Here is a 17,324-nt window from a genome sequence, read left to right as displayed (position 1 = left end):
TACACCACGCTCTAGTTTTTAAAAAATATATAAATATGAATGAATTAAAATTCAATACATATCAAATAAATACAACAAACATTGTATTTTGTCCGCTTCCGTAGTGTTGTGGCAGCGCATTTAGCTACAGTTCAGGTCCCGTGTTCGATTCTAAGCGGAGGGGGTCTAAATACATATGGTCGATTTTCGCTCTCATATTTATTTTATATCACTCTGGACTGGTATAAGAAGTGCAGAATCGCACTGATCACCTTGCCTTCATGCAAATTCCGATCAAGATAAAACTGCCAATACAATGCAGTGCCTTATGCACCACTGAGTGCAAATAAGGGTAAGAAGAAGAAGTATATTAATCCAAAACATTTATATAATATTTTTATTAAACTTTATACTTATAACTGTATGCTTTATTCACTTATAATTGATACAGTAGATTCTCGATGCATTGGGACGAATAGTAAAAAATATCTTGGTTCAATTAATTTCCCTATAAATCCATGAAAAATGAAAAAATAAAACTCATTTTAGTCATACGTTAGATTTTTATTGAAATTACTTTTAAAATACCTTAATACAGAGGATCTAACTTACATATAAAAATTATAACAATGGTTTTAACATTTTGTCATGGTGTTAGTCACAAAGTTGATTATTTTATCGTATACGAAAATTCTATATTTTGTAATTATCTCAATTTTATGAAAATGAAATTATTTTTGATTGATTAAAAAAATAAACAAATTTGCTAATAAATATTTTATGGATGATTACGTTGTATTAATTTTGCGTCATAAAGTACTTTTTTTAATATTATTGTATACAGGGGCAAAGTTTGAAAGACCAATTCAGATTGCATACAGCAGGACATTTAAAAAAATCAATAATTATTATTGTCAATAAAAAGACAAGATATTTTCAATAATATTACATAAAGCAAATAATATCAATTGTAGCAGGTTATAGCAAAAATCTGTGTCATGTGAATTGTAATGGCAATGTTTTATTTTTTTATTCTTAAAATAACTGGACAAAATACTAGTACGAAAATAAATAAGTATAAATTTAAAGTAGTAATCTACTTGCTTTAAATAAGTATTAAAAAAGAGCATGTCTCATACTAAAATTAAGACAGTATGAAATATTGGTTTAATTACTATCGATAAATATAAATATTTCTACCAACAATACAAAAGGTTTAAAGTAATATATATTATCTAAATGCGCATCCCATCACAAAAAGAAACACTTTGGTTGACTAGGGATATTGTCACAGCAATATATGTAGTTATAATTTTATATAAAGACTAAATTCTCAAGGATTTTTGGATAATCGCACTATCAAGTTTAAAACACGTTTATGCAATAGTATTGGTTCCCAATATATGTTGTGAGTATTATGATCAAAAGGGTTTTGCAGATCTTCATTAACTTTTCTAGTACAACTCGCAGTCAATTCTTCGGATAAATTTTGCAGAAATTGAATAGCATGTATTTTAGCTTCACAAAATATTCTAACAATGTTCTTTAGATTTAAAATGGTATTTATGTGAACGTTAGGATGTACTTTAATTTGACTATCTTGTATTTTCAGCTGCATCCAAGAACATTCAGTTCTTACATCGGCATCTTCGTCTTGGAGTAACCATAGAGAAGCCATCAAAATGTTCCCTATTATTTCATTCACAGTGTCATTAACAATTTTTTTCTCTGCATAGTAATGTAAGAGCTTCGCCAGATGTTTCATAGATATAGCGGCCATTTTTCGATTGGCTACTTCAAAACGTTCCGGTTTCGATAACTGTTTGCACACTTTAGACAGTTCCAAATGCAAATCGGAGTTGGATACTGAAATTTCTTTATCACAAGCCATTGAGCAGATGAGTGGTAGCAAATACCCGTGTTCATACGATACCATGTTTTCTTCAATATTTATGTTACAGTAAATTCTTCCGAGAGAGCCGCAGTAGCTGACGGATTCACTTCTACTAGATATTAAATATAAAATTTCATAAACAATTTTCCCAACACACTCTTGCTTTTCGCTTGACAATATTATTAAATATTCAAATATGTCTTGAAAGTTTTCATACTTCGTATTCAACAATTTATCAATTCTATCCCTGAGAGTAGGCCAAAAATTTATGTCCACGAGAACAGAACTATTGGCATCGATGCAAATCTTAACTAACCCTAATATTTCATCGTCGGGGCAATTGAGAACAGCGTGTGTTACATTAACCTGCAACCAATTGTGGATACCTATTTGAACATTAACACTATCTCCATAACTTTTAACCAGTGCAAATGCTTCTTCTAACGAATTACAGTAATCTTTTTTATCTTTCTGTAACAACTGTTCAATTTCTAAATGTAATGCTTTTACAATGTAAGATGAATTTTTCCCTGTAATAATATTTTCTAATTCAATTACTACAGTTCTTAACGAGTCGGATATTTCATTACTTTGCTTCGAATCAAATAAGTATTTTTTATAACTAATAAAATATAAAACATACTCCTTCAGAGTTAGTAAATAACCGTGCAATTGATTTTCTTTCAAAGGAGTATTTTTTGTCATGTTCCAATGACTGAAAAAAATAGAAAATTCAAAGCTGGATGCTATAATAGAAGCGCTAATGCTTCTTATATTGTAAATTGGGCTTCCTAGTAGCACTATTAAATTTGGGAAAATATCTTCGAGGTTAACGACATTCAAACCGAATTTCCTCGTTTCCGAAATACAAAAATGATTCAAAGAATATCTATTTGCCATGCTAGAGAGAAGACTCAGTATTGGTACGATTGTAGAATGAGAGGAGATGGCATCGTCTGTGATAGATGCCGATTTCAAGCTGGTTTTAATGAAATTCCAAAGTGATGGAATATGAGAGAATAATTCATCAGGTGAGACAGGTGATTTTGTGAAGGCTTCTTCCCCTTGACTCTTCTTTTGTCCAATCAGTTTCGGAACTAAGGCTCCATAAAGTTGCAGAGCAGCATTCCTGAAAAAAAATTCTATCAATTCTATGCAATGTGAATTACATTATACAACACTGTACAAGTACAAGTCACTCACTCCTTTCAACAATGTCATATATAAAAAAACTTGATTATTCAGGAGATTGTTTTTAAAGTTTAAAAATATAGTAAAATGTATTATAAATAAATATCAAGCCACTTATTGAACCTTTTACTGCGCAACAGATCTTTTTAGGTAAAACCTAAATGTTTTTTCTCCAATTGAAAAATATTTAGTATATTTTAAAAAAATAATCAAACAATACCTTTACTTCAAAATGCAAAAACAACACTTTCTGCCCTGTAGCGGGTAAATATTAAGTAAAAAATATGCCGCTTTTGCTGGGATTTAGTACATTTTCTAGGCATTCCGAAAACATGCACAACTGAAAATTGATTTGATATATTGATATGATTTTTATATATGACGTTGTTGAAAGGAGTGAGCGAAATATGAAACCCCAAGAGTTGTAGCCATTGCTGCTATTTTTCGTATCCTTTTTTACCTATCCTCTACTGTTTAATGTAAAAATAAGAACTCACTAACCTCACTTGCCATTGTTCATTTGTCAGATGTTTGAAGCACACTGTGGCTAGTTGCGGAGCGAACTGAATTACATAACTGGCTAAAGAGCTTTCACAAACTGTCCGACACAACAAATGCAATGCTCTCGCTAACGGGACGTCTGTTTCATTCGCAAAATCTTCCACAACTGGTCCAGCTTTAAAAGTGTGTACTTCCTGGCTAGTAGATGCTTGAACTTCCAATTTACCAGACTCTGAAATTTGGGGCACTAAAGGATGTGTTACTGTGGGTTGTAATATTTCTTTATTCACTTCCGGCTCATCTTCAGGCTTTGAAACGTCCGTCTGAGCTTCAGTTTTTGAAGTTTGTTCTTCTATTGTTTCCACTTGATCAGCCTTTAAAATATTTTCTTCCTGATTTTTTACTTGGTCATTCTTAGATGAAGGGCCTGCTGTAGTTTTAATTTGCGCAGTTCCAGGATTCTGTTTGCTCTCGGACCTACTTAAAACTCTTAAAAGCAGATCCATAGTGAGGTAAAATAATGGCTAAAAGAAAACAATTAGAAAATGAGTTAGTACTGAATTAACGCATGGCAAATATATACATATGAACAATAATATATATGTACATATAAAAATACATCTATGTATAATATTAACTGTAAAAGCAAGATTGCACTTCTAGACAGTTCTTTTGATAATGTATGGCAATAAAACAGTTTATACATCAATCACCCCAGAAGAAAACAGTAATTATTAACTAATAGTTGACTATATATATTTATAATCTACCTTTCCACTCTGAGAATCATTGCTGACAATTCTGTGAACTAAGATTGTCAATCCTGCACTTTTCCTTGTTACCGATATTCCGTGTAGTTTTTCAGATGTGGATTGAGTTAAAAATTTTTTCAACAAGTCGGAAATCATTTCATTATAGACGGGTTTACCAAGTGAAGTCAAATACTTTACAGATTGACCTAAAAATATAAACAACACTTTAAGGTAAAATACAAATGCGAGATAAAAATTTGCAAAAACACACGTTAAAAAAATATATATATTTGAAAATAAAAGTAATGTTTTTCTATCTTTATTAACTATGTGAAAATTAATCAACAGGTGTATTACAAAACAGGTGTAGTTCTAACAAAACTGATACATTATGAATTCACTTAAGCATCTAGAGTGGCCAGAAAATATATAATTAGTAATTCTGATCAGGATGGAATAGGTACTTTGATATGGTAGATATATTATTTAAATTTCATACCTAATGTAACTCCTGCAGATTCAATGGCACCTTTATGGCGACATCTTGTCAATACGGAAATATTAATATCTAGTAACGTTCTTATATCCACATCTGGCAAATTATTTGATTGCAGTATAATCAATGTAGTTGACAGCTCACAGCAAGCCTAAAATATGCAAAAATAAAAATAATAAACCGCAACATGTTTAAAATAATTACCTGCATCAAAATGAGTTCTATTAATGAATTAAACATACTTCGCGTGCAAAAGGAAGTGCAGTATAAGTCACAAAAATTAGTAAATCTATTTTGAGTAAACTATGAAGAGTTTCTTCTAAAATACAGAGATACAGAAAAATGAGATGAGTCAATCAAAGGTTTATATTATTACATCAACTTTTTTGTGACTCATGTTTCCTTTGCACGCGGATTTTATTGGATATATTCTTACCTTCAAATTTAACCAAATGTTATTTAAAATGAGTTGGTGTGCGTTTGACAAATGCTGAGTATTTTCTGGTTGTTCTTTTTCTTTGAACTCTGAAGATTTTATAATATGCTCGATGCTTTCTCCCATCTCGGCAAAGCTCGGAGGGACGTCTATAATACTGTTTTCGCTTTTACACGCCAACATCTTGATAAAATAGTTAATTATCGCAGTCAACAGTTCACGTACAGATGTCATGAAGGTGTAAGTCAATCTATCGTCTGAATGTTTGATATACATGTTGATAGCGGAAATCATTCCATGAAGCGGTTGATTATCGTATATGGACAGAAGGATATCGCTCTCCTGGTATGTAAACTGTTCCATAGCCCTGTTTAGAAGGTATTCGCTGATTCCGAATGGATGGATGAGGCTATCCAACGCATCAGATTTCACAAGTGCGGATTTGTTTAAATAGGCGACTATTTTGAACATAAGACATCCGCACTCCACCTCGTAAAAGAGTTTACTCTTGCAGAATACTATTCCGTGAACGAAATGTTCTTTCTTAGATCTCAGAAACACTTTATTCTCGGAGAAATATTGTACTAAGATATCGGCTGCGGTTTCTCTAATATCGTTAGTTGAGTCGCTGACACAGGCGGTTAAAACCTTGACACTATACTGATTGTGGAAAAACCATTTATTGCGGCTCTCTAAGAATGCTAGTACTTTCCATGCTTGATCTCGCAAATTTCCCTTACGGCATAAGCTTTTTTGGATATTCGTCTTATCATTATATCCTCCGCATAGATATCTCAGAATGACATCATAAATTTGAAGAGACAGTATTTTCCTTTGATAATTCCCTTGTTCTAAATTTTTGATAAGAAAGCCGTGTACCCAAGCGAAGAAATCTCCAATTTCATTTAAACTACGGGCTATAGGTACGATTTCGAGGTCTCTATTTCTAAGTAAGCCCAAACAAGAGTCACGGACTCTCGTGAGGAAAATAGTAAAGCTGTTTAAATTACTCTGCCGAAATGACGTTGAATCGTTGTTCACATTAGATTCCAAAAATATCTGCACTTTGTGAAATTCATCCGGTGTAGGAACAACATTTTTCTGCGTTTCGCAAACTATTTGAAATGCTTGAGAACGGACGTCTTCATTAATATTTATTAAACCGAGGTCGATATATTTCTTCAAATCAAATTTCATCTTATGTGTGGCATCCCAATCGTTCCAAATGAATCCGAGTTTTCTCCCTAATCTTATTATTCCTAGTAGAGAGAACATATCATTCTGCACAACTGTTTTGGTGAAGTAGAATTCTAACAAGCACTCTATCACCTCAGGATACTTTTTAATCGTTACGGGCATCCAATAATTCAGGATATTATTTTTCGCTGAAAAACTATCACCGCCCAAAAATTCCTTGAAAAGCGGTAAAAAACTACTCGACCAGTCGTCGAAACTCCTGAAATGCTCTAAAATGGTTTTATACATATCACTTCCGGCAGAAATGAGAGAGGAATGTTTCAAGCTGTATTCTAGGCCATTAAGATACATCGGGTAGTCCTGTAAAATGTCCCGGATGTCACGCTTTAAGTGAGGTATGATCTCAGATAAAACAAAATATTTGGCCTTGTTCCATGGAAACTTCAGTATGCAAGCTGTAATACTGTCAAATAAATCAAGATTCTTAGAAGTATTTTTATTCAATATATTTAAAAATAACTTCCATATTTTCAAATTGATTTCTCTTACACCGGCTAGCAAGTTTTCCCAGTTATTGAATATGACGTACAAAAGGACATTTTTAATATCACCAATTATGTGATCGCAGCATTCCCAATCTATCATTTTAAGGATGATGGAATGGAGATTTCTGAAGTGTATAAAAGTGCTACTCGAATAAGATAAACAAGCATTTGTCGATATTTTAAAAGACACCAGCATGATGTCTTCCGAGAGTTGACGAGCCCTCGAATTTTCGGGTAAATGAGACTTGTTCAATAAGTTTGTCTGAAACAGTCCACTGATTAAGGTAGTTATTCGAGATTCTAATTTTCTTTCTTCCAAATTTTTGGAAATGATTATGATGTTTGATAAGTCGTTCTCCATCTGGCTCATTTGTTGGAGCAAGTAGCATGATAAGGTAGTATTGAGATTTCTCAAGCAAATTTCACAATACTCTTCCGATAGTATAACAAAGAGTGCGCAATAAGCGGAAGAGCACAATGTTTGCCCTTCAATAGAATCAATTCCGGTTTTAAGAAGACTTTCTAATATTTCTGAGAGTTTAGTAACCGAGTCGACCATGTCAGAATCAAACGATTCTGGTTTCAATTTTGTTTCTATTTTGTGACATGCGCGTATTATATTCTGAAAGATAAATATACAATCATTGATACTTATATTTGGAATATCAAAGCAAACTTGTTTTAAAATAAAATGTGTTTTACAGAATAGACTTGTGGTTGTTATATGTAAGAACATGTTTCATTTTTCAACAAAATTATTTAAATTTTTGTCATCGGTCACAACTTTAGAGGGTCATTGTTTTATCATGTTTTTTTTTACAAAATTTCAGTCAAACAACCTTAATTTAAATTTAAAATAAAGCAAATGAGATAGCCATATTGGAGAAATGAGGTAAATTTATAAATACACACGTATTTGTAATAATACTCACCCTCAGTATTTCTAAATCAACAGTTTTCCGATCTTTTTTCAATTGAGAACACCAATTTTCTATTACACTTATAGTTAAATCCATTTTGAAAATGTTTTTACTGCTTATTACTTTACGAGTGAGTCTCTTATTTATTGTTGTACTGTCAGGTAGCTTTAAAATAATGTAGAAGATGTATAAAACATCATGTGGGTATGTTTGTATATTATTATTTAGCTGAAGTTGGAGAGATGTTATTTGTGTTTGCCACTTGCTTGAAGGGTTTTTGTTTTCTCATTTTACCCAATGGTATTAGTGAATTTGTAGCACTGAAAAATATTCTAGGTATTAGGTTATAGACTAGGAAAGTAATTAAGAATGTCATTTTTATTTAACAGTTTATTCATTAAAGTAACACAATAAAACTACTTATAATAAAATCTACTAAATATAATTCAGCCAGAATCAGGAAATAGACAGTAAATTATTGGCCAAAAATATATTAATTGGAATCGAATACTAATTTTCTATAATGTAATACAGTATTTAATGAATAACTAAAAAATTCTTTTTTTTTTATAAAAGAAAAAAGTCCAAAGCTTGATAGTTTTTAAATATATAAAAATAAATAAGAAGAAAGAACGATTACTTATGATTAACAAATAAAAATAGTGACTTATGGGGCATCAAAATATATCGTTTTCATTTTATGTTTATTTCATAAAATTGTATTTAATTTTTTTTTTACCAATAATCAAATTTCTTTAACTTTATAGTATGAGAACATATTTTTTTTCAAAGTTATTCATATTGTCAATAATATTGAAAAGAAAAATTTTAGGTTTTTTTAAGAATAATTGTCTAATTTCAAAAATATATCATTAGTAAGTAGTCTATGGTAAAGGAAAAAATATGCATCAAAATACTATGTTGCATGCCCCGTATAATGTGTGTTGCAATGATATATAGGAAATATTTGAATTAAAAACTGATAAGATTTTATTTTGAAATCATATTTAATTTTATTAATATATTCAGTCAGATAAATGACCAATAAAAATATTTTTATAGAACATGCTATCTATCCAGTATTATTTGTCATAAGTACAAAATGACATACATAATATTTGAAAATATCGGTTAATTTAAAGTTGTTGGGTAATATTTCCAAAATAAAACACGGTTTATTGGATTGAATTCTACATTTATTTATGTATATGTTAATACGTGACGCGTTTCGTCTTCTTAGGACATAAATACATAAATAAATATAGAATTCAATCCAACAAACCGTGTTTTATTATTCTATATGGAATTCTACCAACTGTCTGCAGTTACAATAAATAATTTAAAGTTCGTGATATATATAGATATATTTACTTGAGAACTGGATCATCCCCTGATTCAATTTGTTTTTTGAATATTAAGTAATCCCTTTTTCTATCGAAATGTTTGACCCATTGTGCCGGGCAGTTTGATTCGTACAGTTTCCTGACTTGCTGGCACGATTCGGGCGATGGCTGGTCAGGCCCTACATTGTTCTTGTCCAAACATTCCCAATACCTATCTCGAGAATCCCAACAGGTTTGTCTATCGGCCTTATTAGGAAACGACATTGTAAAAACTAATGTTGACACTCGTTTTAAACTCACTAATAAAACAATATTATTATCGGATCTTAACTAAAAATCATAACACAATACACACTTTAAAACTAACACTCAATATTATATATCTTTAAAATCAATTAAATTATAATAAATCATAACATTGAATCAGGTTGAAATCAGTACTCCCATTCAACTGACCTGATGTCCAAAGCTAAACTGAATAGACCGAAGTCTGCCAGGAGAAATGTAGCGGTGTTGTACGATCCGATATATTTTTTACTCAGCCAATCCACGTTGACTGGGAAAATTCAGAATGAACGAAGACGCTGAAAAAATAAGAAGCACATTTCAGCATTAATCACCAATTTTCATATCTCTTCACATATTCCGTGGGCGGACGGTCAATGTGACATAAACAAATAAAATAGACATATTTATTTTCGCGAAAATTACTTTTTCACTCGATAAATTTGATTCTATTTCAATTCGAGCAAAGCATTTTGGCAAGGCTGTAAAAATATTGCTGGTGAAATCAAAGACTTGTGCATTTTTTATCGAGTGGAAAGATATGTTACTGTACTTTTAAATTCTATGTAAATATTTGGTGGTCGGCTGTGAATAACAAAATAAAGCTTTCATTCAAATTTAATTCAAAGTCTTTGATCTGGCTTGAAATAATGTTGTCATTGCGCGGGTAATATATTTTATGTGACCTTTTTTCTTTACATATGTTGTTTATGACGGAAAAAAAATCAAGAAAAATCTGCTTTATCATACAGTTACTAAAATATTGACAAAATATGCATTAAAAAAAATTAGTATTTGTTTTAATTAAAAAAGTATTTTAAAAATATAGAAATTACTGGCGCAACAATATTTTGGTTAATTCATAAAAGCCGAGTGTTAGACGTTATATGAATTAAATTTGGTATTGAAATGTGAGGTATATACTTAAAAGTTTAGGTTAAAGGAAATCAATTTACACGGAACAGGTAAAATATGACGATGTAGTACATGAATTATTAAACATCACTTTGTGAGGAAATTCTTTTGAAAGAGCATAACTGATAATTTCAACATATTAAAATCGCAACCCAAATTAAGGTATTAACGTAATAGATTGATACATTGATTGGGAACCACATACATGCATTGTAAACATTATCAGCTTGCAAAACATTAATTTGCTCAAAACGTTAATTGAGATTATCTGGCATTAACAGTGAATATATAAACACACCTTTAGATCAGAAGAGAAGTCCATTATTCTTTCATTTTCACACCATTACCCAAATCAAATATTTACAAATCCATTCAATATTATTCATAACTTAGAAAGCGTAAATGTTTAAAAGCTAAGTATTTATGAATGGACTCTGGATAAAATTAGATCACCTTGGCGAGAAGCAAATCTATTTCAGAAAATCTTCCTGTTGACATTAAGTTCACTATTTATACTTAGTCACGGTTTTCCAAAATAGATATTATGAATGCTAACATTTTATATAATGTTACAAAAAGTTGAAATATTGTATATTACCGTGGATGATTTAAAAGATTTTCGGTGTATTTTTAAATCTCATCATGTATTTCTTGCAATATTAAAAAAATGTATATATGTATATATTTTTTAAATACAGTCAATTTAGATATTTTGATTATTGTTATTACAATTATGTTCATTTAAATTGGCAAAAATCCTTTTTTTATATTTTTAAATAAGTTTTTTCCGAAAGCCTTAGTATCCTAAAAGTGTGTTTATAAAAGTAACTGTATGTATGTATGTTAGAAAATTTTGCATCTAGTACACTATACCAGATATATAAGAGAGAAGAAAATTGCCAAAAGACATATATTGGTTTTCGTTCAACATCATGTGGATTCAACATTAGTAAAACACCAAGTTTAATTTGATAACAATAAACATATATTTTTTAGTTTTTAATACAATTTGCTTGGTGGTTATTAACACTAACAGTGACACCACCTGCAAAAATTTTCGGGCAAATGCCGGAGACCCCACATTAGTGTCATGCGTAAAACTATCAGGCAGAGTGTTGTGCGTAAAACTATCAGGAAAATCCCGGTGACACCACTGTGGCGCCGTGTTCAAAGCTATTTAATGCCAGTTTTACTTGTGTTCTGTTTAAGTAACAGACATACGAGTATTATAATGTTTTCTGTTTTTAAAAGAACTTTTGAACTTTGATAATGGCAAATCAAAGCAAAGATATGATTGGACAAAAGAAATACATGGGCAACTTGTTTTGCAAAAAAATAGAATACATTACATCTTAGAAAAAGAAAGTAATTGAGAATTCATGAAAACCGACGACAAGATTAGTAAAACTTGACAATTTATGATTTCGCTAAAACCTAGAAAAAGCGCCAGCAACATGCAAAATGATCCGAACCAATCCTCCCGGGGCCAAATAAAAGAATCCATATATGATAGAGTTCACAAAATCTGGATTATCTCCAATTACAGGAGTTATTTTCATATTATTTTTTGACATCTCATCAAAGATGAAGAAGAATATGGAAGTCTGGGCATTTACGAGTAAGAGTTTCTGCTTAATAAAAAGCTTCTTTACATCTCACCAATAGATGTCTCTAGTGAAGTTTTAGTGATTCATGAACAAGGTTTCTAAATTGGTTCATATATATATAGAACTTCCAAGAATTTGAGTAGTGTGGTTGTCAATAATGGGTAGAATTGGTGAATGTTACACGTGTGTAAAGTGATCACTCAAACCAGCCTATGACGGTCGTAAGCCCCGTAAATGCCCAGACTTCCATATTCTTCTTCATCTTTGATGAGATGTCAAAAAATAATATGATAGAGTTCATACAGGCGGAAAATATATACATATTTGTAATATAATCTATGAAATTGAAACTTTCAGCGTGTATTTTTATCGTTATAGCATATATCTATTTGTCTTGTACACATTTATCAAAATTTGGACATTATCAATGAAGTGATTAATCACGTAAATGGCAGTATTTGTGTTATAAGTATTCAATTTCTTATAAGATACCCGAACAAACATAATATAAAATATAAATGTCATTTTTTATGTTTTTTATATAGATGAATGAATTTATATTGATGTTTTAGCATTTATTTTTCAACAATGAAAGGATTTAAATAAAAATTTGTCAAAAATTAGATTTATCTCTTCCAAAGGTCAATTATGGGTTAAATCTAATTCAATTTAAATCAGTTTATAAACAAATTAAAATTGAACTAGACGTACATCAGATGCCAATGTAAAAGTCGCAAACTGCAACTTTCACTTTGTGTATCAATCATCAGATCAACATTGTGTAAATATAAAATATGCTCTTTCTTTCAATTTCATTCAAACCCTTATCCGCACCCCAATGGTGCATAGGGCACTGCATCATATAAACACAGTGTTATCTCGATCGTTAACACATGAAGGAAAGGTGATCAGCCCTCCGCTTCCAGTACCAGTCCAAGGTAATATTGAATAAATATAAGAGTGAAAAATCACTTATATTTATTCGACCCCCCCCTGGGAATCGAAATCGAATTCTTTCAATTAGCTATCTGAAATTACAGATTTTATATACACTACATTTTCCAAGATGGATGTTAAACAAAAAAAAGTCTGATGATGTCGGTAACGACGAAACCCGGTCGCTGGTCAAATAAAAATAAAGTGGAAAAGCTAAAAATATTGGTTTTAATCTAATAATATATTAAAAAATGCAATTCCATCACGAAGTGTCAGTGGATAATATAAATCTATTAAAAAAAATGTATAATCGATTTCCCCGTTAATCCGAAAACATGGAAAAAAAGGAAACAGAGAAATTTAACATGCGACACGACTAGAGACAAATAACCTAATAATGGATATTTTTATGATATTTTTCATTGATATCATTATTGCTAGATTTTTTTGGACAAAAATACTGATTTGGAATGACAGAAAAACCAATGAGATTCACCATGTAATTTTTCTCAATTTGATAACTGGATATTTTTGGTGACATAGACCAACTAATGCGGATTAAGTCCGGTATTTTATTGCCTGCCTCCGTGGAATAATGATTTGCGTGTTTAGCTACCGTGCTGAAGGTCCCGGGTTCGATTCCCAGTGGGGAGTGAAAATATTAGTGATTTTACACTCTAATATTTACATTTTGAGTGTGTCCAAATACTTGTTCACAAAATCTGGATTATCTCTAATTACAGGAGTTATTTTCATATTATTTTTTGACATCTCATCAATAATACTCTAATATTTATTCCATATAACCCTGGACTGGTCCCTGAGGCGCAGGAGTGATCACCTTGCCTTCATGGAAGTAACTAGCAAGATAAGATGTAGTTCCCTATGCACCATTGGGTGAAGATAAGGGTTAGAAGAAGAAGAAGAACAAAGATTTTCTCAATGAACGGATCTTAACCACTGCTAGTGTAATCATTGTATACAATTCATAAAAAACTAGTTGCAGCGTGGCATTTTTGAACTATAGCTTCAATAAGCTTTAGTAAGCGGCGAAAGGCGCCGTAGCGTAGTTGGGTAGATGCTCGACTGCGAAACTGGGGTTGCGGGTTCGATTCCCACCAATTGCAAAATGAATTCAAGAAAGATTTATTTTCAATTGATCTGGGTGTTTTTGTATGTATTTTTCACATTTACCTTCCCTATCCTTACTATGCTACCTGCAGACAAGCATCTAAAATAGACGCTTTGCGGGTTATTCCTTTAAAAAACAAAACCTAGACTAGAGAAGCTATATAAATCAAGTAAAAACTATATTTGTACGTAACGTATTTATGTCCCGAAATGTCAGGTTGTAATGCCATAGACTTGCAGTTTCTAGGTTCAAGCTACCTTTACTGTACCTTGACTAGAGGTGTTCCTAGTATATAAGTCACAGGTACAAATACTATGATACATCAAGAGATCATTATATCATGATACTTGTATGGATCTGTAATACGTATAATATACTAGCCACTAGCCAATAGTCAAATCTCACAAATCTGTTTCAAACAAATATAACCAGCAATAGCATTGTCACTCATAAAACATAAAACTAATTTTAGCTTATCAATGCATTGCCGGTCAGTCCTTTTGCATTGTATTTTGTAAAGATATCTTAGTCTATTGGATTATTAGATACAAATGATGAAAGGAGACAAATATACATGTCGATGTCAGTCGTGGCGTGTTAAATATCGCTCGGCTCAGGACTTCGAAACGGTACGCAGAATAATTTTGCGGCGGCGCATAGTATGAGATACGAGGAGAATGAACCAGAGTCTGGTTACCAGACTAGTATCTGGTAACAGGTAGCGTATCCTAGTATCTTGACATGGTGATATCGGTAATAGCGGATATCGCTAAGTAGCAAACAAAGGAACAAAGTGAATGGTGCACTGAAATCAGTTAAAGCAAATAAAAACCTATCAGCGGAAGCTAAACTGGCAATACACAACGGAGTCCTGGTTCCGACCCTAATGTATGGAAGTGAAACATGGAGTTGGCAAAAGAAGGATGAAAGTGGACTGAATGCAGTCGAAATGCGATCTCGCAGAAGAATGTGCGACAAAACGATGTATGACAGATGTTTGAATAGTGAAATAAGGAAGGAATTCAAAGCTAAGACAAGCATTATCGATAAAATTAAGAAAGGTGTGTTGAGATGGTTTGAACATGTAGAACGAATAAGTGAGGAAAGAGGCGAATGTAATTGGAAAGAGTAGCAGAGGAAGACCGAGAAAAACTTGGCACTATCAAGTATGCCAAATACTTGAAAGCGGTCAGGTTAGGCGTCGAAACAATCGGCGGGTATGTATGAGGAGATGCATGAACGTGGAAGAGGCGAAGAATGTTTGCAAAGACAGAGTGGTGTGGTGTTCTATTCTCTCTGCCTACCCCTGCGGTGAAGCGGCATGGTGGTTAGTTAGTTAGTTAGCTAGGTAGCAGTCTAAACACACCACTAACATTGATCCATATTTTTAAGAAATCCTGCGAAATTAGTATATTGCAATAATATTTATGATTTTGTATTGAGTGTCAACTCTATAATTACTCAGACAATCGATAAATCCTTCAAACAATTCACAACGCGCTGAAAGAGCAAAATCTAAACTAAGATTTCTGGTGGCTAGCAATACTGTCCTTAGAATATTATCCGTCAAATACCGAAATATATTAGATAAATTTACATACTTGACGGCGTCAATGCGCTCGTCTCGAAAATAACATCGCAAATTCAGGACATCATTTTACAAATAACTACCTTTTTTTTTTAAATATGAATATGGTGATTTGCGCGTGTTTTATGAGTTTCTTCAGTGGTCATGCCATATTCCATCATCTAGTACAATGTTTACGTAAGGCCGAAGAGTGAGGTTAAGAATACCAGACAGTTTCTATTTGCTAGCTTATTGTCTACAATAGGAAAGAGAAAAGAAACACTCACTTGTAATTTGAGACGTGTTGTGTTTGTGTGTTCTTCTGTTTATTTTTATGGTTCATGTGACAATTCATTAAAAATACTGATATCCAAAGTGTCCTTAATTTTTGACACAAGCATTGATTGCGATTTTCATGCCGGTAAATTATTGCCACACTCAAAAAACTTTTTAGATTATGTTTATCTTTTTATGTAGGTACTTTATCAATTCTGAGTAGGTGCCTTTACCAGTGCGGTTTGTGTTCATGACATTAATTTTTATCACATACTTATAAATAAATAAAAAATCCATAATGTCTTTGACGGCGTAAATCATTTAAATGTAATATTTATCAGTGATCAACAATACTACAACGAATTAATTATTTCAATTATACCATAATACTTAACTTTATGTCGCTTATAATTTTAAAAGTAAGTAACATTGTTTTGTATTTTTAATATTATGCCAGTATGTACATAAAACAAAAAAAAAACATGACTTTCGGTTAGTCATAGTGTGATTGAACAAGTGATTCCAACATTGCATGATATTAATCAAGCTGTAAATTGATAAAAACATGGATGTCAAAAAAAATGAATTAGGTTAGGAGTTGAGGGTAAAATAAACCAAGAAAGACAGTAAAATATAATGAACAGTAAGTGTTCCACGGATAGATAGTAATGTTTAAGGCGTATTTACTTCGTAAAAAAAGTACGCTTGTCTCTGTTGTGACATTTTTTTTAAATATAAATAATATTAATCAATGTTTGCGATAAAAAATCTAAGAAGTACATAATTCTAAATGCTTTTATTTATCTTGTATTTTTGTATATTGATAGTAATAGTAATAGTTAAAGTATAAACTCGAATTATTCAATACCAAAAACAGACTTGAAATATAAATGATAACAGTATCAAAAGCAGTTTCCCTTTTTGATACATAACTTTCATTTCGCGTATAATATAATACATGTTCCGAAGAAGATTCCAGCGTCATGTAGGTCATTCGTTCGTTCATCATATAATAAATTCCTCCGTAGGTTACTTGCCATTGAATTTTATATTCCTCATTATAGACATGAAGACAAATTATAAACTTTATTAAATATCTTTATTTTTCATGTAAAACATTGCATTCAATTTTGATTAAATCACCTGAATTACAAACATTCATAACAACTTATTTGAAATCAACGTGGATGAAATATATTTAAAAAAAAATACAATTCACAAATATACAACACATAAATACACTCACACCCACACATACATTTATATGTATGTGTGGGTGTACTGGGTGAGTATGAGTGTGTGTGAGAAAGCTTTTAAAATCTTCTCTCATTGATGTGGATGAGTCAGATTTC

The 17,324-nt window shown here is 31.5% G+C and overlaps 1 protein-coding gene across 1 annotated transcript; it reads right to left on the bottom strand.

Annotated features, from left to right (window-relative positions):
• Positions 1-522: 522 nt before the first annotated feature.
• On the bottom strand, positions 523-16,122 carry LOC148309398 (uncharacterized). Its single transcript, XM_088260160.1, has 8 exons — positions 15,984-16,122; positions 9,711-9,838; positions 7,924-8,231; positions 5,250-7,613; positions 4,817-4,964; positions 4,336-4,523; positions 3,566-4,089; positions 523-3,002 (listed from the first exon to the last, which is right to left on the bottom strand). The coding sequence occupies exons 3-8, from the start codon at positions 8,005-8,007 to the stop codon at positions 1,313-1,315; spliced, it is 4,998 nt and encodes a 1,665-aa protein (XP_088116286.1). The 5' UTR covers positions 8,008-8,231; positions 9,711-9,838; positions 15,984-16,122; the 3' UTR covers positions 523-1,312.
• Positions 16,123-17,324: the final 1,202 nt, after the last annotated feature.

The sequence above is a fragment of the Brachycentrus maculatus genome, unplaced genomic scaffold, assembly GCF_059751285.1.
Source record: "Brachycentrus maculatus isolate JH-2025_06_01 unplaced genomic scaffold, ASM5975128v1 h1tg000125l, whole genome shotgun sequence".
NCBI classification, from domain to species: domain Eukaryota; kingdom Metazoa; phylum Arthropoda; class Insecta; order Trichoptera; family Brachycentridae; genus Brachycentrus; species Brachycentrus maculatus.
This window is presented reverse-complemented; position numbering and strand designations above follow the sequence as displayed.